The sequence below is a fragment of the Salvelinus namaycush genome, chromosome 27 (assembly GCF_016432855.1).
Source record: "Salvelinus namaycush isolate Seneca chromosome 27, SaNama_1.0, whole genome shotgun sequence".
Taxonomy (NCBI): domain Eukaryota; kingdom Metazoa; phylum Chordata; class Actinopteri; order Salmoniformes; family Salmonidae; genus Salvelinus; species Salvelinus namaycush.
In genome coordinates, this window is record NC_052333.1 from 32,897,037 (window position 1) to 32,922,862 (window position 25,826).

The following is a 25,826-nucleotide window of genomic DNA, read 5'->3' on the forward strand; positions in this document are numbered from 1 at the left end:
ATAGCATTGGTGTTGACATTAGCCATAGATACACATTATCTATATGCTGCTGGCTTACCTGGCTGGACGATAACAGTGACCTGTGCCGTGTCCTGTTGTCCAGCTGTGTCTGTGACAGTGAGCTGGAAGGTGTAGTCTCCTTCCTGCATGGCAGACAGCTGCAGAGCGGGAGTCCGAACGCCCTATAGAACGAAGAGAATACTATCAAGATAGGAGAGAAGAATTTCCCTTATTTCTTTTGTGTGTCCCGAAACAAAGAATTTCCACCTTCAAACAACAATTTGATAAGGCTATCATGAAAATCAAATTCAAATAAAGAATAATAAAAAAGACCGAATCCCCTCGATTGCTAAGACAGACCTGTGCATGGTCTCTGACAAACTGAAGCTCCCCCTGGTGCGCCTCTCTCACCTGCATCTCCACCACCTTGCCCTTGCTCTCGGGGCTGAGCGACCACTCGTAGGCCAGCGGCTCGTGGTCGTCCGCGCTCTGGTTGCCATGCAGTGTGACAGCGTTGCGCGGTAGTGTGATGACCTGGTTGGGCCCGGCGTTGGCCACCGGCCGGTAGTCCACGGCCTTGTTGACCGACAGCGTGGCCTGGGTGGAGCTCTGGGCCCCGTCCGAGTCCGTAACAGTCAGACTAAAAGGGGAGAAAATAGGGGACAGATAAAAACACACCAACTCATTTGTTTGAAGGTGAAGTAAAAGGTGTGATATTGAAGGATGGGGGAGGACGGCTTTGATTGAACATACGCTTAATTCGAAACCAACCCCTAACCTCTAACTACTTGGTACTCTGCTAGGCACGTGTATATCTGAGATGCTAATCTGAGTACTGTGCAGGAAGGTCCGCTTTATGACAGATAGGAATTTGTCTAACGTCCTCCTTGCTTCTAAGACCCACAGTAGCCTTCACCTACAGCTGAAATGGGGAGAGTGGATGAGGGGCATGGGCGAATGCATGTGAAATGGTATGACGCAAACATCTGAAGTAAGAGATAGAAAGGGAATACAAGGTAGATCATGCCCATAGGGAAAAAACTAGAAAGAAGTACCTCAAGAGATATAAAGCGATATGTAGAGAATATACAAGATGATGCATGCCCATTGAGAAGACAAAGTAACAGTGCCTGAATGTGTAGTTCCCTGGGACAAGGCCGGTGAGGGTGAGGATTTGGGTGTCTGCAGAGACCTTCTCCTCCCTCAGCGGGCCCTTCACCTCCTCCCAGTGCCACGCCACCACCTTGTCATCGTCTGTGCTCTCTGAGGGGCCGCACACAGCGAAAGGAGGAAGACAGGACATGAAGAAGAGGGGAAAAGAACTGGTTAAATGTATAGGCCAGCCTGCCTATATTTTTGCCCCTGTCTCAACCCTGACTACTACAGTTTGTCTTCCATTGTTTTATGTAAGGTGATAATGTAAAAACTGCCCAGGGTGTTGTTTGGAGGACCTTTGCACCAAGCTGAAGATCAACATTAGTATTTTAGGGCAAATACCGGTTCTTGACCTAAAATTGTCAAGCTATAATTTCAATGTACGCTAGTAGAGCTATAATCTAAATAAAGACACCCTTGACCAATTCTGTCTTTTTTTGTCAGGAAACAACTAGACAAGATGCAACATAAAACCCCTTTTGACATCCTCAACAGATGGTGCAATTCTAGTTTATATGATTTGATTGAGACTAAAAAGCCAGGTGCACTCACGGCTGCCGTCGATCACGGTGGAGCTGGTTGGCAAGGATATCTCCTGGAACTTTGGGGAAACCACAGCGACTGGGAGCTTGTTTACCCGTAGCTCTGTGAAGTGGAAGAGGTTAGCTAATTGGCTGAATGGTACAGCTGGGTTGTGTTCATTAGCGAACGCGAGGCAAAACATTTTTGCAATGGAAAACTAAAACGAGCATTTCTTATTGGACAACTCCAGGTAATCCATCCCTGTTTCAGTCTGTTATCTTCCATTTGGTGAGAATGAACATGACCCAGGTATGAGTCATTGTCGACATTTCAGTATAAGCCCATTAATGGGAGAGTCAGGGGAGGTGCCCTTTAATATGTTACAGATTACACATGTTCCTACTAATGAGCATATCAAACACAGTCAATACGAGTCATGTTAGTTTAACCCCCACCTGGTTTGACTGTTACGTTGACAAAGCCCTCTCCGTGTGCTCCGTCACCGTCCACCGTCACCTCAAACTCATACAGTCCCACCGTCAGCTGAACACAGGAACAAGAGCCAGAGAAAGGTTGAATTAGAGCGAATACTATAGGAATTGCTTCTCATAGTACTACAGTACTGTATAAATGGCTCTAGTCATACATTCAATCAGTTAAGCGGCCTGGGTTTGAACAGAGAGAGAGAGAGAGAGAGATAACGGTTGAACTAATTCAAAGAGCTGTACCTTGCTGAGTTTGAGTGTCTTGCTGTGTTTCCCCTCCATCTCGCCACTGTAGTCTTTGGGATGAGTTCTCAAGAGCCAGTCAAGTGCATAGTCGGTCCCTGTCGAGAAGTGAGACAGAAAGAGGCGAGTCAAAGCCGAGGATGTAAGCGACGAGGAATGACATGCAGGGATACAGAGCTATCCTTGGTACCCGGCTGTTTTCTGCAGTAGCGCTCTCCTTTGTCACCGTCATGCCAACTTAAACAGATAAGCGTATGTAGAATTCGGGGTGAGATGTGGACTACAGAGGGTGTGTATAATACAGGTGTATGATACAGTAAAACAAAGTGATAATGCAGGTAGGTTGAGTAGTAGTACCTGGCTGGGGCGCTGGCACCACAAAGGCATTGAGTTCCACCTCGTTGAGCGGCAGCGTGACCTCCACACTCTCGCCTGCCGACACCACCAATTCCCGGACTGTCATGGAAACCAGAGGCATTACATGGACTAAAATGGAGGACGGAGCAACTGAAACAGCAGTTAAGTAGATAGAAATCTGCAGTAGGTGCCCGTTTTTGAGCGGGAGTAGATGTTTAGAGCTACATGCTTTACCTGCCATGAATACATACCTCAACACATCCAATGTTGTTATTAGCATGCTATTAACCCAAAAGTTGTCGAGGGTGGGTTTTGAGGGATACTAAGTTTAGTGTCCATTGCCTTACCAGCCTGGGTTGGTGATGTAGTGATTCTAGGCGCAGTAGCGGGAAGCACAGAGCTGCTGTTGGAAGACGCTGGGTCTATGGTGTCCTCTGATTTAGAGTTCTGCTGTGAGGGTGATGGCGCTTCTCCACTTCCATTAGTTAGCCGGCTGTGATTCTTATCCGATGTTTGAGGGAAAGCTACTCCGCCGGTGCCGCCGACTGTTGGAGCCGGACGCTCTGCATCCTTGGAAACTCCCTGCCAAGATATGGATGTACTTCAGATGAGAAAGGAAAGATGACTAAAGACATTGGCTACATTGTACAGTCTTCAATAGCCTTCACGACGTGAACCACTGCAGTTAAGAGATTGCATGATATACAATAACACATAAGTCAGGGAAATAAGGTTGTCATGCATGTAGAAATGTATATGAAGTTATTTAGTATTTGTATCCATCTACTCTGTCCCAGTGATCCTGGAAGGAAGCACGGCGGTAAACAGTCATTTACGACTCAACTACAGAACAGTAACTTTCCATTGACTCACAGCGCTAGAATGTTGGTGGTCCGACCCATGTTTCTGGCTTACGGCCTCACTTCCCTTTCCTGTTTGTGCCCGCCTGAGCCTTCTCCTCCAAGCTGTGGTGGTGCCCTTTGAAAATAGCTGCAGGAGCCCCAGGGACTCAACGTGGGGCTGGGGGAGAGATGTGACTTCACAGACTCCTCTGTTTGAGCAGTTCAGCAGCACACAGTGCCCCCCCAGGCTCCAGACGGCGCTGCAGGCTGGCTCAACGCAGCAGGATTCCCAGCAGCTGGCGCTGCCCCTCCCCACGGCCAGGGGTCGCCAGCCTAAATCGACCACGCTGCTCCAGTGGATCCCCAACACTCCCCCCGTCACCCTGCAGATCTCAGCAGATACACCTGGAGAGGGAAAGAGATGTGATCAGTGACTTTGCCATCTGGGTCAAGGATGGGTAATTTCAGATACATTGGCCCCTGAGTGTGTTGGTTTTAGTTCCTTCTTTCTTAGCGCTGGGAAGCCAGTTGCATGCAGTCAGAGCAATCGGTGACACTAATGTGCTCGGCAGATGAGAACAGCAGCTGACACTGGTTTTGCACCCCACAGATTTAAGTCATGGATGTTGCTTTATTGACAATACCTTTTTTAAGTTGTAACAAGCTTTAGCTTAGTATGTTATCTTTCTATAGGCGTATGTACCTTGCAAACGCAATCTCTTAACATACAGTAACACTCCAGACATGCATGAAGCTCAACTGTTCAACCAAGTCATAGCGGTAAAAGGGAAATGAGGCCTTTCCCTGACAAAAGACAGAGATTAGGCTACATTATCACCAAGGTCAAAAGTCCTATCACCAGGGCCTCAAGAACATAAACAAAAAGGCAGTAGACAGAAAATACCCGAGCCCTGAAGCAAGCTTCCAGAAAACTGGAACGGAAATGGCGCTCCACCAAACCGGAAGTCTTCTGACTAGCTTGGAAAGACAGTACCATGCAATATCGAAGAGCCCCTGCGGCTGCTTGATCAGCCTACTTTTCCAACCTGATTGAGGAGAATACAAACAATCCAAAATTGCAGTATTCCCCAAGAGAGGATGGCCTTCAATTCAGCAGTGATGGATTCCTGAACTTCTTAGACGAAAAGATCATGACCATCAGAAAGCAAATTACGGACTCTTCTTTGAATCTGTGTATTTCTCCAAAACTTAGTTGTCCTGAGTCTAAACAGAACTGCCAGCACCTAAGATAAATGGAGACATTCAAGGTTATTAATCCTGTATCTCTCGAAACGTTCACAAAAATAGTCATGGCCTCTAAACCTTCCAGCTGCCTACTAGACCCTATTCCAACGAAACTACTGAAAGAGCTGCTTCCTGTGCTTGGCCCTCCTATGTTGAACATAATAAATGGCTCCCTATCCACCGGGTGTGTACCAAGCTCAATAAAAGTCGCAGTAATAAAGCCTCTCTTGAAAAAGCCAAACCTTGACCCAGAAAATGTTAAAAACTATCGGCCTGTATCGAGGAATCTCCCATTCCTCTCCAATAAAAAATAAAAAAAGCTGTTGCGCAGAACTCACTGCCTTCCTGAAGACAAACAATGTATACGAAACGCTCCAGTCTGGTTTTAGACCGCATCATAGCACTGAGACGGCACTCGTGAAAGTGGTAAATTACCTTTTAATGACGTCAGACCAAGGCTCTGCGTCTGTCCTAAACCTTTGACACCGTCAATCACCACATTCTAATTGGAAAAAGTTTGGGGTCACTTAGAAATGTCCTTGTTTTTGAAAGAAATGCAACTTTTTGTCCATTAAAATAACATCATATTGATCAGAAGTAGAGTGTAGACATTGTTAATGTTGTAAATAACTATTGTAGCTGGAAACTATTGATCTTAAATGGAATATCTACATTAGGCGTACAGAGGCCCATTATTAGCAACCCTCATTCCTGTGTTCCAATGGCAAGTTGTGTTAGCTAATCCAAGTTTATCATTTTAAAAGGCTAATTGATCATTAGAAAACCCTTTTGCAATTATGTTAGCACAGCTGAAGACTGTTGTTCTGATTAAAGAAGCATTAAAACTGGCCTTCTTTAGACTAGTTGAGTATCTGGAGCATCAGCATTTGTGGGTTTGATTACAGGCTCAAAATGGCCAGAAACAAAGATCTTTCTACTGAAACTTGTCAGTCTATTCTTGTTCTGAGAAATGAAGGCTATTCCATGCGAGAAATTGCCAACAAACTGAAGATCTCTTACAAAGCTGTGTACTACTCCCTTCACAGAACAGCGCACACTGGCTCTAACTAGAATAGAAAGAGGAGTGGGAGGCCCCGGTGCACAACTGAGCAAGAGGACAAGTACATTGTAGTGTCTAGTTTGAGAAACAGACGCCTCACAGGTCCTCAACTGGCAGCTTCATTAAATAGTACCCGCAAAACACCAGTCTCAACGTCAACAGTGAAGAGGCGACTCCGGGATGATGGCCTTCTAGGGTATCGTTGGACGGGGCCACAGTGAGCCCCGACCCGTCTATCTCCCTCTCGACCTCACTCTCGACCTCTTGGTGTAAGAGCTGTGCTTTGGCAAAATGGGTGGGGTTATATCCTGCCTGTTGGCCCTGTCCGGGGGTATCGTCGGACAGGGTCACAGTGTCCCACCCATCTATCTGTCTCTCTCGCTACCTCAATTTAAGGGCTTTATTGAAAGTGAAATAAAGATATATTTTTTTACAGCAAACATTACACTCAAAGAAGTTACAAAATAATAAAAGACATTCCAAATGTCATATGTGCAAATAGGTAAAGTACAAAAGGGCAAATAAATAGCAAAAATATGGATTGTATTTACAATGGTGTTTGTTCTTCACTGGTTGCTCTTTTCTTGTGGCAGCAGGTCACAATGCTGCTGTGATAGCACACTGTGGTATTTCACCCAATAGATATGGGAGTTCATCAAAATCGGTTTGTTGTTTTCAAATTCTTTGTGGGTCTGTGTAGTCTGAGGGAAATATGTGACTCTAATATGGTCATATATTTGGCAGGAGGTTAGGAAGTGCAGCTCAGTTTCCACCTCATTTTGTGGACAGTGTGCACATAACCTGTCTTCTCTTCAGAGCCAGGTCTGCCTACGGAGGCCTTTCTCAATAGCAAGTCTATGCTCACTGAGTCTGTACATAGTCAAAGCGTTCCTTAAGTTTGGGTCAGTCACAGTGGTCAGGTTTACTCTCTGTTTAGGGCCAAATAGCATTCTAGCATGCTGGGCAGGCAGGCAGCTCAGACGGCGCTGGGCAGACGAGCAGTGCAGGCGGCGTTGGGCAGACGGCCGACTCTGACTTGCTCGGACGAGGAGAGGCGAGAAGGATCGGAGGACCAATGTGCAGCGTGGTAAGTTTCCATGATTTAATACACACGAAAACAATACACTATACAAAATAACAAAAAGAACTAACCGTAACAGTCCCGTGTGGCACAAACACTGACACAGGAAACAACCACCCACAAAACCCCAACACAAAACAAGCCACCTATATATGATTCTCAATCAGGGACAACGATTGACAGCTGCCTCTGATTGAGAACCATATTAGGCCGAACACAGAAACAGACAAACTAGACACACAACATAGAATGCCCACCCAGCTCACGTCCTGACCAACACTAAAACAAGCAAAACACATAAGAACTATGGTCAGGACGTGACAATAGGTTTCTCAATTTCTTTCTTAGATATTAGCATTCTTCATCAAACCATTTGTCATTGTTGTTCATTTTCTTAGGTTTTCTGCTTGAAATTAAGATTTGATAGGGTAGCTGAGAGGTAAAATATACCATTTAGGTTTTCTACTGCCAAGTTGTCCAGGACGTTGTCTAAAAGGGATTGAATTTGTTGTTGCTTAATTGATTTTTGGTAGGTTTCCACACTACTTTCCTTCCTTTTGTAGCATTTCTTAATATTATTCAGTTCCTTTGGCTCTCTCTCTCGACCACTCTCTCTCGACCTCTGAATGCTCGGCTACGAAAATCCAACTGACATTTACTCCTGATCTGTTGCACCCTCTACAACCACTGATCATTATTTGACCCTGCTGGTCATCTATGAACGTTTGAACATCTTGAAGAACGATCTGGCCTTAATGGCCAGGTACTCTTATAATCCCCCCCCCCCCCCTGGCCACCCCTCAGAGCCTGGTTCCTCTCTATGTTTCTTCCTAAGTTCCTTCCTTTCTAGGGATTTTTCCCTAGCCACCGTGCTTCTAATGTACATCTGCATTGCTGGGTTTCTGTATAAGCACTTTCTGACATCTGCAGATTTGAAAAGAGCTTTATAAATACATATGATTTGATGTGTCTCTAGACAAGACATGGCACCAACCATCACCAACTCAGACACTCACTGAAAGCGCACCTATTCCCATGGCTATTGTTGCCATAGCTCCAGACGCTCCAGAGCTGAATATTGTGGGATGTGGGTGTAACTTGAACTCCCTGTAACACTGCTTGCAGCAATTGAGCCTCTCTGCTTTCTTTTAGAGAATGGACCCTTTTGCCTCTGTTTAGTAATTTCCTCCCTCCCAGGCCTTGTGGCATCACTCACCCACACTGTAAAAACAGCCATTCGGAGTGGAGCTACCACTGAAATATGCATGCACGCCTCAGAACCAGCAGGCAGTACAAACAATTACTAACAACCCGATAAACACACAGTATGCTTCAGTTCGGATGGTGTCTAGCCGAAATCAGCTAGGCGAACCAAACAAGTGTGCTCGCATACTCCCTTAATAGACCTTCGCTTGAAAAATGAAAAAATAAATAAAATTGTACCGTTTGTCCATTTTGAGACCCCATAGCCAGTATATAATTCCTCATAACAGTCCGAATTAATTTAAAGATAACTCAACAAATCTGTCATCAACACATTTTTGCTGAGGAGATCTTACATGATGACCTCACCACTCACATTATGTGCGCGAGCGTTGCAAGATAAATGTATACATAGTTTTAGTCGGAAGTTTACATACACCTTAGCCAAATACATTTAAACTCAGTTTTTTACAATTCCTGACATTTAATCCTAGTAAAAATGCCCTGTCTTAGGTCAGTTAGGATCACCACTTTATTTTAAGAATAATAGTAGAGAATTATTTATTTCAGCTTTTATTTCTTTCATCACATTCCCAGTGGGTCTGAAGTTTACATACACTCAATTAGTATTTGGTAGCATTGCCTTTAAATTGTTGAACTTGGGTCAAACGTTTTGGGTAGCCTTCCACAAGCTTCTCACAATAAGTTGGGTGAATTTTGGCCCATTCCTCCTGACAGAGCTGGTGCAACTAAGTCAGGGTTGTAGGCCTCCTTGCACGCACACGCTTTTTCAGTTCTGCCCACAAAGTTTCTATAGGATTGAGGTCAGGGTTTTGTGATGGACACTCCAATACCTTGACTTTAAATTGTCCTTAAGCCATTTTGCCACAACTTTGGAAGTATGCTTGGGGTCATTGTCCATTTGGAAGACCCATTTGCGACCAAGCTTTAACTTCCTGACTGATGTCTTGAGATGTTGCTTCAATAAATCCACATAATTTTCCTCCCTCATGATGCCATCTATTTTGTGAAGCGCACCCGTCCCTCCTGCAGCAAAGCACCACCACAACATGATGCTGCCACCCCCGTGCTTCACGGTTGGGATGGTGTTCTTCGGGTTGCAAGCCTCCCCCTTTTTCCTCCAAACATAACTATGGTCATTATGGCCCAAAAGTTCTATTTTTGTTTCATCAGACCAGAGAAAATTTCTCCAAAAAGTACCATCTTTGTCCCCATGTGCAGTTGCAAACCGTAGTCTGGCTTTTTTATGGCGGTTTTGGAGCAGTGGCTTCTTCCTTGCTCAGGTTATGTCGACATAGGACTTGTTTTACTGTGGATATAGATACTTTAGTACCCGTTTCCTCCAGCATCTCCAAAGGGTCCTTTGCTGTTGTTCTGGGATTGATTTGCACTTTTCACACAAGTACGTTCATCTCTAGGAGACAGAACGCGTCTCCTTCCTGAGCGGTATGACGGCTGCGTGGTCCCATGGTGTTAATACTTGCGTACTATTGTTTGTACAGATGAACGTGGTACCTTCAGGCATTTGGAAATTGCTCCCAAGGATGAACCAGACTTGTGGAGGTCTACAATTGTTTTTCTGAGGTCTTGGCTGATTTCTTTTGATTTTCCCATGATGTCAAGCAAAGAGGCACTGAGTTTGAAGGTAGGCCTTGAAATATATCCACAGGTACACCTCCAATTGACTCAAATTATGTCAATTAGCCTATCAGAAGCTTCTAAAGCCATGACATCATTTTCTGAAATTTTACAAGTTGTGTAAAGGCATAGTCAACTTAGTGTATGTAAACTTCTGACCCACGGGAATTGTGATAGTGAATTATAAGTGAAATAATTTGTCTGTAAACAATTGTTGGAAAAATTACTTGTGTCATGCACAAAGTAGATGTCCTAACCAACTTGCCAAAACTATAGTTTGTTAACAAGAAATTTGTGGAGTGGTTGAAAAACTAGTTTTAATGACTCCAACCTAAGTGTATGTAAACTTCCGACTTCAACTGTACATGTTATTTAATCATTTCATCCAAACTGCTCGTGCACGTCTGCGTAGCCAGGCACTAAAATAGAACTTGGTTCTATATTTGACGCACTGCAAGTCCCGCCTCTCCCATCTCATTGGTTTATAGGAGCATATACCCACGTTGGTGAGTGAAAGCTGAACTGAGGTCCACACTCCAGTCCAATTGGTCTGAAGAAGACTGAAGGAGGAGAGATTACTAGAAACTAACTAGGTTTACCCTTTCATCTGTGGATTAATTGTCGGAGTAGAGGACCTTGTGCATTTCAGATAAAATAACAACCCAATGTTTATATCCCAGGACAAATTAGCTAGAAACAGCAAGCTAGCTAAATGGCCATGAATGTTTCATGCTTTCGACCTGTCCTCAAATTAATATAGTTGCTTCAGAGTTTGTTTTGATATTTCAACCTTCATGTCCTGATCGGTCTGGTGTGGATGGAGAAAATCAACATGCAGACGCACGCGAGTGCCGGGCACGCGAGTGCCCGGTCTAGTCACCATGTTAGTCACACAATTTTACAGTTAACTAAGATGTTTGGTGAAGTATTTTTTTCAATTAATAAATGTGCATGCCAACGAGTCGTCTCTTGTTCAACAACAACAAAGACTTTATTGAAGAATCCCTACTGTTGACCAATCACCGACAAAGGGGCGTAGTCTTCGGCTCTGAACTTCGGCTTGCCTCCCCCCCAAAAAAGTGTTCCCCCGAACAGCTAAAATAACCCTCACCGAAGTTCAAAACGAACAAAAACGTCACAAAATGTCGTCATAATGTATGCACGAACTCTACCGAACTCTTTCGGCTGGGAAGAATGCAGACGCCTTATGACACAAACTATGTAATAAAGACAAGCATCTATTGTTAGACAATGGTATTTATGTTGCAATGTCTCAAGATTCCATAAAGCCTCTGGTAAGTACAACAAAATAATCAAATCAATGAATAGATCTCATTCATTCTAACATCCTGGACAATCATGACATCACAAATAATTCCAGAGAAATGTATTGGTGCATTTTACCTGTGGGAGCAACTAAGCGGCACAAGAAGCTCAGTGATAGGAAGAGGAGATGTGGCTGTGTCAATCGAGGTCGACTCCAGCTGAACAGGTTCTGATATGCATAGGACATTTTCCACGAGGACCAAGGACCTGGACAGAACAGAAACAGTTGTCAGGATTGTACAACATTACGAGCCTGGAAATCCAGACCAAATTCCACTTAATAGTAAAACAATAGTGAAGCGTAGTATGCTTCAGTCTGGATTTCCAGGCTACAACATTACACCACCTTGATATAATTCAACACCGGCACAAACCAGGCGCTAAGCAGGGATTGACATTTAAAGTCTGAAAGGCGGCCTCCCGAGTGGTGCAGTGGTCTAAGGCACTGCATCGCAGTGCTAGCTGTGCCACTAGAGATTCTGGGTTTGAGTCCAGGCTCTGTCGCACCTGGCCGTGACCAGGAGACCCATGGGGCGGCGCACAACTGGCCCAGCGTCGTCCAGGTTAGGGGAGGGTTTGGCCGGCAGGGATATACTTGTCCCATCGCGCACTAGTGACTCCTGTGGCGGGCCGGGTGCAGTGCACGCTGACACGGTTGTCAGGTGTACGGTGTTTCCTCCGACACATTGGTGCAGCTGGCTTCCGGGTTAAGTGGGCATTGTGTCAAGAAGCAGTGCGGCTGGGTTGGGTTTCAGGGGACGCACGACTCTCAACCTTCGCCTCTCCCAAGTCTGTACGAAAGTTGCAGCGATGAGAAAAGAATGTAACTACCAATTGGATACCACGAAATTGGGTCTGATAGACAAGTCAGGAGTATTTTTGGTTGCCCCGAAGATTAGGATCACTTTTGCGAAATTGTAAATGAGCTATTTCCACGCAGAAGAACCATATACTCCCTGCCTTTCACCTACACATAGGGGAGGAATCAGAAAGATCAGTACTGAAAGTCTTTGTATTTTGGTTGTTTTCTGTAAAATAAATCTCAGAGCAGGCTCTGACCGCCATAAATTGTCTGTCTTTCACTTAAACAAATGGGGCAGAACCAGAAAGATCCATTTTAGGCTACTGGAATTCTTTACAGTTTGGTGGTTTTCACTTCTTTAAAAAAAATTGCGCCTGCCCAATGAAGCAACCTCAGAGCAGGCTCAACTTGCGTGACTATTCAGTTCACTTACCCCCGGCAATAGCCCAACCTCTACTGTAAATCCCAGCTAAGGCGATTGTACACATTGTATCATTTCAGGACATTAAAAAGAGTCAGACAGGTGATCAAATACAATTGCGCTCGTTAAGGTCACAATCTTTTATAGTACAGTATATTTACCTTTCTCCTGGCCAAGTGGTGGAAGAGGGTGGAGACTGAGAGCAGCTGGAGTTAGCTTATGTGGGGAGGGAGGTGAGGTGAAGGGTGAAGACAGGTCAACACCAGCAGTATGTAGAAGAGGAGCTTCAACATGACACTCCCCCTGACCCTCTACTGCCCTGGCAGACTAGAGAGCAACCTGGGGGAGGAGAGGGGGAAGAAATAAGTTTTCCTGGAGATGTTTTATAACGTAGTAACGAGTGGCTGCTCTATAAGCACTTGGAACAGGCTTCGGTTTAACAGAAATTCTGTTTGAGAGACTAATAAGCATTGTTAAATATCTGCCCGACAGGTGTCGTCGGTGTTGTCTCTCCACCCACTGACCTAAGCGTTCACGTCCATGCACTCTCCTTCTGAACATTGTTTATTGTAAAAGGTGAAGGTGCTGATGGAATGTGGTTAAGTCACATTTCAAATGTTGAAGGGACAGCAGAACAGCAGGTGGACTGCATTTTACGGTTATTAGTCCTTATGCTGAAAACAATTCTGTATCTATCCTCGATAGATTTTTTTATTCTGAAAACACAAGATGTCAGCAGGTACCAAACACGCATGATGAAAAAGGCCTTTCAAAAACAACATCAACATGTGGAGAGTTTCAGGTCATTTCCAACAATAATCTTTTTGCTCTTGAATTAGTCCATTTTTGGAACTGGTCATTTCAATGTAAAAGGGCCCATAAACACCAACGTGTGAAGTTCATAGGAACATGTCAAACATGTTCCTATGTCAAACATGCCACCATTTTCCATCCTAAAAATTAGGAATGAGCAAAGGCTTCGATTTCTTGTCAAACAGATGGAAAAAAGGGGTCTTAAAAAACATCTCGCAGAAAAAGTCTTAAAGGGCCAATATGCAGTTGCTACATAATTTTTTTAACTAATAAATTAATGACATGAACCCATTGATTCTAAAATAATACAACATAAATGCCTAATTAGCTTAGATCAACTGTTGTACCCCATCAGAACCCAAAATATAAGCTTGAAGTGCCTGAATAATTATTTACATAAGGTATCTGTTTGTTTTTTTAAAACCTGTTTTCGCTTTGCCATTATGAGGTATTGTCTGAGGAAATGTTTTTATTTAATCCATTTTAGAATAAGGCTGTAACGTAACAAAATGTGGAAAAAGTCAAGGGGTCTGAATACATTTCCGAAACCACTGTATACAGGGAGTACCACATCAATGTGCAGGGGTACGAGGTATTTGAGGTAGATACAGTATGTACAATGTTTGAAAACAAAGTACATGTAAACAAACATTGTATAGCCTTAAAACTATAATTTGGATATAATTGATGGTCAGTCCTTGCATCCATACCTCTGTCTATGAATTTGAGAGGGGTTACATTACCCCAGCCCAATCCCTCTGTCACGATCGTCAAAGGGACTGAGAGAGGACCAAGGCGCAGCGCGTGGAAAGTACATCTTCTTTTTATTTAAAGAAGGAAAAACAAAACAAACCAACAAAACAGACGACCGTGAAGCTATACAAACATAAGTGCTGACACAAAACACTTCGACATAGACAATTCCCCACAAACAGCTAAAGCCTATGGTTGCCTTAAATATGGCTCCCAATCAGAGACAACAATAACCAGCTGTCTCTAATTGAGACCCAATTCAGGCAACCATAGACTTTCCTAGATACCTACACTCAACCATAGACACAGCTAGACTACTATACTAAACATAAACCCAACTACTCTAATAAACCCCCTAAACCTTACAACCACCCTAGACACTACAAAAAACACATACATTCCCCATGTCACACCCTGACCTAACTAAAATAATTAAGAAAACAAAGAATACTAAGGCCAGGGCGTGACATAACCCCCCCCTTAAGGTGCGAACTCCGGGCGCACCAGCACATAGTCTAGGGGAGGGTCTGGGTGGGCGTCCGTCCACGGCGGCGGCTCCGGCACTGGTCGTGGTCCCCACCCCACCATAGTCACTACCCGCTTACGTAGCCTCCTCCAAATGGCCACCCTCCACATTAACCCCACTGGATTAAGGGGCAGCACCAGACTAAGGGGCAGCACCGGACTAAGGGGCAGCACCGGACTAAGGGGCAGCACCGGACTAAGGGGCAGCACCGGACTAAGGGGCAGCACCGGACTAAGGGGCAGCACCGGACTAAGGGGCAGCACCAGGATAAGGGGCAGCACCAGGATAAGGGACAGCACCAGGATAAGGGGCAGCTCCGGACTGAGGGACGGCAGCTCCGGACTGAGGAACGGATCCTGGCTGGATGACGGCTCTGGCGGATCCTGGCTGGACGGCTCTGGCGGATCCTGGCTGTACGGCTCATGGCTGGCTGACGGATCTGGCTGCTCATGGCTGGCTGACGGATCTGGCTGCTCATGGCTGGCTGACGGATCTGGCTGCTCATGGCTGGCTGACGGATCTGGCTGCTCATGGCTGGCTGACGGATCTGGCTGCTCATGGCTGGCTGACGGATCTGGCTGCTCATGGCTGGCTGGCGGCTCTGGCAGATCCTGTCTGGTTGGCGGCTCTGGCAGATCCTGTCTGGTTGGCGGCTCTGGCAGATCCTGTCTGGTTGGCGGCTCTGGCAGATCCTGTCTGGTTGGCGGCTCTGGCAGATCCTGTCTGGTTGGCGGCTCTGGCAGATCCTGACTGACGAATGGCTCTAGCGGCTCCTGACTGACTAACGGCTCTGACGGCTCGGGACAGACGGGCGGCTCTAATGGCTCGGGGCAGACGGATGGCTCAGACGGCGCTGGGGAGACGGATGGCTCAGACGGCGCTGGGGAGACGGATGGCTCAGATGGCGCTGGGGAGACGGATGGCTCAGATGGCGCTGGGCAGACGGATGGCTCTGGCCGGATGAGGCGCACTGTAGGCCTGGTGCGTGGTGCCGGAACTGGAGGCACCGGGCTAAGGACACGCACCTTCAGGCTAGTGCGGGGAGAAGGAACAGGGCATACTGGACCCTGGGGACGCACATTAGGCCTAGTGCGTGGTGCCGGAACTGGTGGTACCGGGCTGGGGACACGCATCTCAGGGCTAGTGCGAGGAGCAGCAACAGGATGCACAGGACTCTGGAGACGCACAGGAGGCTTAGTGCGTGGTGCCGGAATTGGTGGTACCGGGCTGGAGACACGCACCATAGGACGAGTGCGTGGAGGAGGAACAGGGCTCTGGAGACACACTGGAAGCCTGTTACGTGGTGTAGGCACTGGTGGAACTGGACTGGGGCGGGGAGGTGGTGCCGGAAATACCGGACCGTGCAGGCGTACTGGTTCCCTTGAACACCGAGCCTGCCCAACCTTACCTGGTTGAATGCTCCCCGTCGCCCGACCAGTGCGGGGAGGTGGAATAACCCGCACCGGGCTATGTAGGCGAACCGGGGACACCATGCGTAAGGCTGGTGCCATGTATGCCGGCCCGAGGAGACGCACTGGAGACCAGACGCGTTGAGCCGGCATCATGGCACCTGGCTCAATGCCCAATCTAGCCCTACCAGTGCGGGGAGGTGGAATAACCCGCACCGGGCTATGAACACGTACAGGAGACACCGTGTGCTCTACTGCGTAACACGGTGTTCGCCCGTACTCCCGCTCTCCACGGTTAGCCTGTGAAGTGGGCGCAGGTCTCCTACCTGCCCTCGGCCCACTACCTCTAAGCTCCCCCCCAAGAAATTTTTTGGGCTGACTCACAGGCTTCCTACCGCGTCGTCGTGCTGCCTCCATTCGCCGGTATCCCTCCTCACACTGTGCCAGAGAATCCCAGGCTGGCTCCGGCACTCGCCCTGGGTCGATCGCCCACCTGTCGATCTCCTCCCACGTAGTGTAGTCCATATTACGCTCCCATTTCCATTCCTCCTTGCGCTGCTCCTGTTGCCGCTTTTCACGCTGCTTGATCCCGCATTGGTGGGGAATTCTGTCAAGATCGTCAAAGGGACTGAGAGAGGACCAAGGCGCAGCGCGTGGAAAGTACATCTTCTTTTTATTTAAAGAAGGAAAAACAAAACAAACCAACAAAACAGACGACCGTGAAGCTATACAAACATAAGTGCTGACACAAAACACTTCGACATAGACAATTCCCCACAAACAGCTAAAGCCTATGGTTGCCTTAAATATGGCTCCCAATCAGAGACAACAATAACCAGCTGTCTCTAATTGAGACCCAATTCAGGCAACCATAGACTTTCCTAGATACCTACACTCAACCATAGACACAGCTAGACTACTATACTAAACATAAACCCAACTACTCTAATAAACCCCCTAAACCTTACAACCACCCTAGACACTACAAAAAACACATACATTCCCCATGTCACACCCTGACCTAACTAAAATAATTAAGAAAACAAAGAATACTAAGGCCAGGGCGTGACACCCTCAAATTTTTATAGAAACAGGGGTGGGGACTCCTTTGTTATTTTTTGAACTGCTGATTGACACTTTTAAAAAAGCTATTATAAATACATCAAAACACCTGGGTTGGGTAGGTTACTTTCTAAATGTAATCCGTTCCAGTTACCTGTCCAAAATTGCAATCAGTAACGTAACTTTTGAATTACCCAAACTCAGTGACGTAATCTGATTACATTGAATTACTTTTAGATTACTTTCCCCTTAAGAGGCATTAGAAGAAGACAAAAATGTATGTTACCAATTGAATGACATCTATTGCAGGATAAATCAATGTTAAAGTTTACATAGCTGGGCATGTATGGATGTTACATTTGACTTTATGGGTTGGTTATGTAGGCTTCTTCTAACCCATCGCTTTCTATTACGTATAATAATATCTTTACATTAATATATATAATTTATAAGTCCAAAAATGGATGTAAGAACTACAGATAGATTTAAAAGGGCAATCAAAATGGGCGAGTTTGAGCATGTGTGTCACGTTCCTGACCTGTTTTCTGTTGTTTTGTATGTGTTTAGTTGGTCAGGGCGTGAGTTGGGGTGGGCATTCTATGTGTTGTGTTTCTATGTTGGAACAGGGTTAATGTGTTGCCTGATATGGTTCTCAATTAGAGGCAGGTGTTTGACGTTTCCTCTGATTGAGAACCATATTAAGGTAGGCTGTTCTCACCGTTTGTTTGTGGGTGATTGTCTTCCGTGTCTGTATGTCTACCACACGGGACTGTTTCGTTTGTCGTTCGTGTATGTAGTCTGTTCCTGTTCGTGCGTTCTTCGTAGTTTGTAAGTTCTCAAGTAAGGTCTGTCTACATCGTTTATTTGTTTTGTAGTTTGTTGAAGTGTTTTCGTGTTTCGTCTTTACTTTAATAAATATCATTATGTCCACATTCCACGCTGCGCTTTGGTCCAATCCCTACTCCTCCTCTTCAGACGAAGAGGAGGAGAATGACCGTTACAATGTGTCCATTAGGCCTATGGATTCATTATTTTTTTATCAGCATGAATTAGATTGAGCAATAATACATTTTATTTTGTAAAGTGGTTTCTTGCATCAAACACAACATTTTCAGTCACCTTCTCCTTTGTTCACTTGTCCGAAGGACAAGTGGATAAACAGGTTAGTCAAGCCCTGCATGTTTGTTTTTGAAAGTCTCATGGATTGCAGGCCTACTTTGAACGCCACAAAATACAACACTGCACGTTTAAGTAAAAAATCTCTTTACGTGACTAGCTTTTCAAAGATGTCTAGAAATGTACACATTTTGTGCTCTTGTTGGAAGCAATCACTCCCCTATTGCTGACTACAAATGGTCTATAACTGGCTAATAACTAACACACTAGCAAAGGAGAAGAACAAAATGTGCACGTGGCTGCATGCAGCTCTCGCTTTGATCTCAAAACAAGCGCATCTACTCATGCTGTAAACACATTCCTGTTCAAAGTAAATGGCACAGATCCATATATGGCAATGGTTTGTTTGCCTACAGCTCTGATTGTTTATGCCACTCCGGTCTGTGTAGAGTACGGCTGAGTCATGCATGTCAATGCAATAGAATCCTACTCCAATGCGTTTTGCCTAAAACAAGTTTGTTTTGTTTCGGGTATGTTACATTGAAAGTGGTTAATATTGTGTTGATTCAATCACAACTGGCACAGTAAAGGGAAAAGTTGATAGTGTTAACAGGGAAAACTCCAGAACAGTGGTCATCAACCAAGATCACTTTGAGTCTAAATGCAACCTGAGATCTACCGCTCAGATTTTTTGTTGTTGACATGACTTAAAAACGTAAACCTATGCAACATCAACCAATTAAAAACAGTACTGTAGCAATGAGGTTTGTGCAGTAAACTATAGGCCAAATACATTATCACTGCATATTGGCTTTGCTTGAATTGCTCTGCCAATGCATTGTTGTTCAGGCCATTTTCTTTGTATTATATCAATTCTTTTGAGGTAGGCTATATGATCACACCAGTAATAGATCCGTTGTTGTATTACTTAAGAAGCACAGCTTAGTGAGCATACATTTAAATAATTTGCTTTATATTTTACTCGGCTGATGGTGCCTGCATCTGATGGTCAGTCTCAGCGGAGGGAGAGAGCAGCAGACTGAGGGTCTGCCTCCAACAGCCCTCAGCTCTCCCTTTCCTCCACTGACACTGACCAAAAAGGGACACCGTCTTCCAGCGGATGGCGTAACTCGAGTCGCACCGCATTATTTCTGCCTCACAAATTCATGTTGTTACTCCTGTGAACAGAGAAAGTGAAATATTCCTCGATATAAAAAACACCCAAGTCGCTAATAATAACAACAACGCAAGCCTATAGGTACACTTTCATACTCATTTATTACTGCTGCACTGCTTGTTGACGCGCTGAGTGGAAATAGGAAGAACGCAGATTTCATGGCTTATAAAAGTGTTGAATACAAAGTGTTGACAGTGCTGAGTAAGAACTTAAACACGAACTCACTCATAAAAACAGCAGCTCTTTGCCCTTTTCCTTGACAGTCTCTCTCTAGTCATAGTTTGAAACGTTTTGAAATCTCACAGTATCAACTTTGCTGTAGATTTCTTATGCTTGCTACGTTACTGCAGACACGGTAATCCGAGCCATCCGACTGGCCAGCGGTAGGCCTATAGTCAACTTCATTGGCTCTCTGGGCCCGCCGTGAAGGTACATTTTGTACCCACAGACACATGAAACGGTTCAAAATGGCAACAGTTCGCAGGGCAGCAGAATTTTGAAGGCAGCTTTCACCTACACCCAAAAACGAATAAAACATTTTTGGAACACAAAGCTTTATCGTTGGGTTTTTTACAGAAATGTTTGGCCGTTGACTAGGAAAGCCTTTGATCGCGATCGACCGGTTGGTGACCCCTGCTCCGTGGCGGTCTCGGGGCTACTCCGTGTGCATGCACGCACTTTAGAGGGAACATTGTTGCCAACTACTATCAACACTTATGTTCAGTTTAGGATTTTTTTTTTTTTTTTTAAATATGCCTTCTGTAAATTTGGGAAACATTGCCTTGAAGTACTGTTACCAAAATCCCACATTTCTTCAAGATATTTTCATATTTTTCGCCCTCATGAGGGAGGAAAATGAAAATTCACAGAAGTAACAAGTAAATGTATACCTATCAATTAGTTAGTGTTTTTACTGATATCAATTTGTTTATGAATTAAGTGATTAAAACTTAAAATTCTGTTACCAAAAATTTAATTGGATACATAGCAGTCACAAACCACAGTTGGGTTACCTGCTACTGTTCACCCTTCCACTGACATACTGTTAAATTCAGCTGTTTTTTCACTTTCTGTCATCTGATGGTTAAAGCAAGAGGTTGAAAAGTCTGGACAACCCCTCCTTCTCACTCTCCAATTAATGTCACCTTATCTGGCTCTTAGTGACACCTACCCATGAGCCCCCTCTCGCTGGATGTCCTTTGGGTGGTGGACCATTCTTGATACACACGGTAAACTGTTGAGCATGAAAAACCCATCAGCGTTGCAATTCTTGACACAAACCAGTGTGCCTGGCACCTACTACCATACCCCGTTCAAAGGCACTTCAATATTTTGTCTTGCCCATTCACTCTGAATGGCACACACGCAATCCATGTCTCAATTGCCTCAAGGCTTAAAAATCCTTCTTTAACCTGTCTCCTTCCCTTTGTTTACACTGATTGAAGTGGATTTAACAAGTGACATCAATAAGGGATCATAGATTTCACCTGGTCAGTCTGTCATGGAAAGAGCAGGTGTTCTTAATGTTTTGTACAGTCAGTGTATGTCTATTATACTCCTATAGAATTATAAAAGGCGGACTGCTCGCCACATGCTGAAAATCTAACCCAAGTAGAATAGCAGTAGGCTACTATTTTTTCCCTTCACAATTCCTCAGCAAGTTCTTACAGGAAGTTCAGAGAGAAAAACAAAACAGATCAGCATGAGCACATTTAGTTCAGGTTGGAGTAGAAAGCAATCCCATGGCATGGAGCATAGGCTCTCACACACACAGCATTTTCTGGCTGATTATCGAACTGAGAGTATGTGGCAACTGCTGAGCTAGAAAGTCATTTAACATCAACCTCCCACTTACATGACAAGCAAACCTGCATGATATAGGTCATTTCTCGGATCGCATTACAGCAAGCAGATCATGCCACACTTACATCCGCCTCAGTCTTATCAACAGTTGTATCCTGATAATGAAACCAACTGCGATGACAGCTGTCACAAAAGCCTGGCTTTTAGAAGTTGTTTCTGGCTTTAGAAGTCCAAATGGCTTCGTTCCAGATCTTCTAGGTTGCTTTCATATAACACAAAAATCAACAGGTACAAAAATACTTAGCTATCAGATATTCTAAATAATTGTTTATTTGCATTTTGGCAGCGCAGTGGCTCGAGATCAGTCGTGACGTGGTGCCTGCAGAGGTACCCTCCCTCTGCCATGTGACGCGGTCACTGGGAGGCCACCTCTGTCATCAACTTTTTAGACGCAAGTTCCCATGAGGAAAAAAGCAAACAAGGATCTATGCGATGGTCAACTTTAGATCCGGGCAAGGTTGGTAAGGTTTCACTGGCTTTTTCTTCTTCCTCCTCCCATTCTCTCAGCAAGGCTAATGAAAAAAAAGATCACTCGTAAATCCACTATTGGCTGCTGTAGACAGACAATTCAGGGGAGCACTTTCTCAGATGACAGAATGCCCCCAATCTTTGGCGCTGCCTCGTTTGAAATTACGACACATTGATATTATTAATATACATTTCAAACCCTGCAAATGAAACAAAATGTATAATAACCACGAAGAAGCCTAGAATTATGGCCCATAAGAAAGTTAGGCAATTTTGTTTTACAAGCTGAATTTAGCCATAGGCAAAGCAAGCCACTCATCTCTAAAAACCTGCCTCACAGTCGACATTAGTGGTAGCCAAGGTTGCGCAGTGGACACTGACAATTATCTATGGCTGAATACAGACAACATTCTACCATTATAATCATACTGATACATATGCTATTGATATTCAGCGTGACAGGTGTAACAATGACATATCTCGGTATAATCCTGGATCCCCCCGTCCAGGCACCAGCAGTTTATCATGGTGTGGCTTTAGAACCTGGCATCATTAGCCCACTCACTGATCGAATGCACGCAGTGTATCGTGCGCAAGACGTGTCACGCCACTGTTTTGATGTATGGGATAATATATGCATAAACTCACCAGTCGTTGTAGGAAATGTTTCGGTTCCTATGCTTGAGCTAGGATACGTCGTAGTTTCTCGCTGTTCACTATGGGTCATCTCTTACTGACACCGCTGTGAAGCAGGCAAGAATAACTGACTATTTCCGGGTCACAGAGTTTTGGAATCCTTCAGAATAAGAGTCCCGTCCTGTATACTTTCTCAATAATTAGGGCGAAAATTATAGAACATTGATTATTGTGTTACCAATAATCTTAAATCCAATGAGCACTTCTCGTTTCCAAATTCAGAGTTTACACCCCGAATAGTGTTGCTGCTCATTTTGAGGCCCTTAAAGTTTGGCCAATAAATTTAAATCCAACAGTTTTTTCGTATTGGACAGATATTGCACAGTAGATAATCGGTTTGTCCATAAAACCAGGGTCCAGCCTATTCACTAGAGTCCTTAGCCTACAAAACAGAGTGAGTTTGAACAAAATGTTTGCGTGGGGCTTCTGGACACCCAACACATATGGTACAAATATAGCACTGTACAGGAAAAACTATCAATTGTGTCCATAAAACCCAACCTCAACACCAGGGTGCAGTCTGCACTTTTGTATTGTCACATTAACGCTCTGCTGGCTGACTGACTAATTCAAGACTATATTTTAATTACAAAGGAATACATTAACTATTTTAGTTTACTCAATGTTTGCTTCCAGTGTGAAATAAAACGCCATCCAATCCAGACTTGCACTCTTGGCTTGCCCTATAATGGCGGTGCCAAATTCCGACTATTAGCAGGTGATTATGTGGGTGAGAAGCTAACTGCTGAAGCAAACAATGTGATCAGTAGGTGAAGTGTTAATAACTGACTGGCATACCTGTAAATGACCTATATTATCCTAATGATGATCAGCAGGCTGCAGACTTTACACATTTATGTGCCAAAACATGCATCAGCTCAAGAGTTTTGGCTAGACAAATAAAATGTATATTTTGAGTCAGTATCCTAGTGTAACCTTTGTCCGTCCCCTCGACCCGGGCACCCTCTGCACACATCAACAACTGACACCCATGAAGCATCGTTACCCATCGCTCCACAAAGGCCGCGGCCCTTGCAGAGCAAGGGGAACCACTACTTCAAGGTCTCAGAGCAAGTGACGTCACCGATTGAAAGGCTATTAGCGCGCACCACCGCTTACTAGATAGCCATTTCACATTCGTTACACTAGTAAGATCATGTTGCTAAATGTAAGAATCACCCATTCACATTTTTAAAAATGATGTGGAAAGAATGTTGAGTCAACCAGTTTGTGCCCAGTGGGCTGACTCTACCAAGAGATGATCTTGCATATAATTTGCAACTTCTGTGTTATTGTTCATGATCAATTTCTTTAAAAGTGTTTGATTTATTAACTTTATCGTGATATAATTTGTTATGAATAAATTATGCTTTTTTTGAAAATATGTGCTTGTTGTATATTTTCCAAAGTGTCCACCAGAAGTTAGACAGTAAGATATTTGGCTTTTACATTCTAAGCTATTTTGGTATGCAATGCATCCTATGACGCAGGTGTTTGTTCAAACTCACCTGTTTTATATTCTAGTGAGTATACTGGAACCTGGTTTTCTGGACAAACAATCAAGAGATTTCCTGTGGAGTGCAATATCAAATCAAATCAAATGTTATTGATCGTGTACACATACTTTGCAGATGTTATTTTGGGTGTAGCGAAATGCTTATGTTCCTAGCTCCAACAGTGGAGTAATAGGCTACCAAACAATACAAAGCAATACACGCAAATCCCCCAAAATAAAAAGAAAGGAATAAAGAAATGTAAAAATATTACAATGAGCAATGTCAGAGTCTGGAATATGCACAGTGGCGACCCATCCATTTTTGAGCCCCTTTCTGAGGGGGCATATAAGCTGGTGCACGATATCTAAGGAAGTCTTGAGCTATTGCTCGCCTGAGGTACAGTATCTCATGATAAGCTGTAGACCACACTACATACCGAGAAAGTTTTCATCTGTATCCTTTGTAGCTGTTTACATACCACCACAGTCAGAGGCTGGCACTAAGATAGCATTGAATGAGCTGTATTCCGCCATAAGCAAACAAGAAAACGCTCACCCAGAGGCGGCACTCCTAGTAGCCGGGGACTTTAATGTAGGGAAACTTTAATCTGTTTTACCAAATTTCTATCAGCATGTTTAATGTGCAACCAGAGGAAAAATAACTCTGGACCACCTTTACTCCACACACAGAGACTCATACAAAGCTCTCCCTCGCCCTCCATTTGGCAAATCTGACCATAATTCCATCCTCCTGATTCCTGCTTACAAGCAAAAATTAAAGCAGGAAGCACCAGTGACTAGATCAATAAAAAAGTGGTCAGAGGAAGCAGATGCTAAGCAACAGGACTGTTTTGCTAGCACAGACTGGAATATGTTCCGGGATTTCAGTGACCATACGTACATACCCCAACCAGAAGCCAGGGATTACAGGCAGCATCCACACTGAGCTAAAGGCTAGAGCTGCCACTTTCAAGTAGCGGGACTCTAACCCGGAAGCTTATAAGAAATCCCACTACGCCCTCCGACGAACCATCAAACAGGCAAAGCATCAATACAGGACTAAGATCGAATCGTACTACACCGGCTCTGACGCTCGTCGGATGTGGCAGGGCTTGCAAACCATTACAGACTACAAAGGGAAGCACAGCCGAGAGCTGCCAGGTGACACGAGCCTACCAGACAAGCTAAACTACTTCTATGCTCGCTTCGAGGCAAATAACACTGGAACATGTATGAGAGCACCAGCTGTTCCGGAAGACTGTGTGATCACGCTCTCCGCAGCCGATGTGAGTAAGACCTTTAAACAGGTCAACATTTAAACAGGACATGTACTGCGAGCATGCGCTGACCAACTGGCAAGTGTCCTCACTGACATTTTCAACTTCTCCCTGTCCGAGTCTGTAATACCAACATGTTTTAAGCAGACCACCACAGTCCCTGTGTCCAAGGACACTAAGGTTACCTGCCTAAACAACTACTGACCCGTAGCACTCACGTCTGTAGCCATGAAGTGCTCAGTCCCCTCCTGTACTCCCTGTTCACTCATGACTGCATGGCCAGGCACAACTCCAACACCATCATTAAATTTGCCGATGACACACCAGTGGTAGGCCTGATCACCGACAACGATGAGACAGCATATAGGGAGGAGGTCAGAGACCTGGCCATGTGGTGCCAGGACAACAACCTCTCCTTCAACGTGATCAAGACAAAGGAGATGATTGTGGACTATAGGAAAAAGAGGACTGAGCACGCCCCCATTCTCATCGACGGGGCAGCAGTGGACCAGGTTGAGAGCTTCAAGTTCCTTGGTGTCCACATCACCAACAAACTATTATGGTCCAAGCACACCAAGACAGTCGTGAAGAGGGCATGACAAAACCTATTCCTCCTCAGGAGACTGAAAAGATTTGGCATGGGTCCTCAGATCCTCAAAAGGTTCTACAGCTGCACCATCGAGAGCATCCTGACTGGTTGCATCACTGTCTGGTATGGCAACTGCTCGGCCTCCGACCGCAAGGCACTACAGAGGGTAGTGTGAACGGCC

The 25,826-nt window shown here is 44.8% G+C and overlaps 1 protein-coding gene across 5 annotated transcripts in view; it reads right to left on the reverse strand.

The window, feature by feature from the left end:
- Positions 1-22,322, reverse strand: part of LOC120022162 (dyslexia-associated protein KIAA0319-like protein) — a 28,400-nt gene extending 6,078 nt beyond the window's left edge. For 2 of the 5 annotated variants that reach the window (XR_005472589.1, XM_038966026.1), the window contains exons 1-12: positions 22,237-22,322; positions 12,563-12,740; positions 11,257-11,385; positions 3,636-4,009; positions 3,110-3,344; positions 2,763-2,861; positions 2,406-2,503; positions 2,133-2,220; positions 1,708-1,800; positions 1,056-1,263; positions 412-640; positions 59-182 (exon numbers count right to left, since the gene is read on the reverse strand). Coding sequence is in view for 4 of the 5 variants with exons in the window: in XM_038966026.1 (XP_038821954.1) it covers positions 59-182; positions 412-640; positions 1,056-1,263; positions 1,708-1,800; positions 2,133-2,220; positions 2,406-2,503; positions 2,763-2,861; positions 3,110-3,344; positions 3,636-4,009; positions 11,257-11,365 (1,657 nt within the window). In the remaining variant the exon portion in view is untranslated. Of the gene's footprint in view, positions 1-58; positions 183-411; positions 641-1,055; positions 1,264-1,707; positions 1,801-2,132; positions 2,221-2,405; positions 2,504-2,762; positions 2,862-3,109; positions 3,345-3,635; positions 4,010-11,256; positions 11,386-12,562; positions 12,741-21,112; positions 21,470-22,236 lie in introns of those variants that run through there. The other 3 variants (XM_038966029.1, XM_038966027.1, XM_038966028.1) reach the window with 3 other exon arrangements.
- Positions 22,323-25,826: the final 3,504 nt, after the last annotated feature.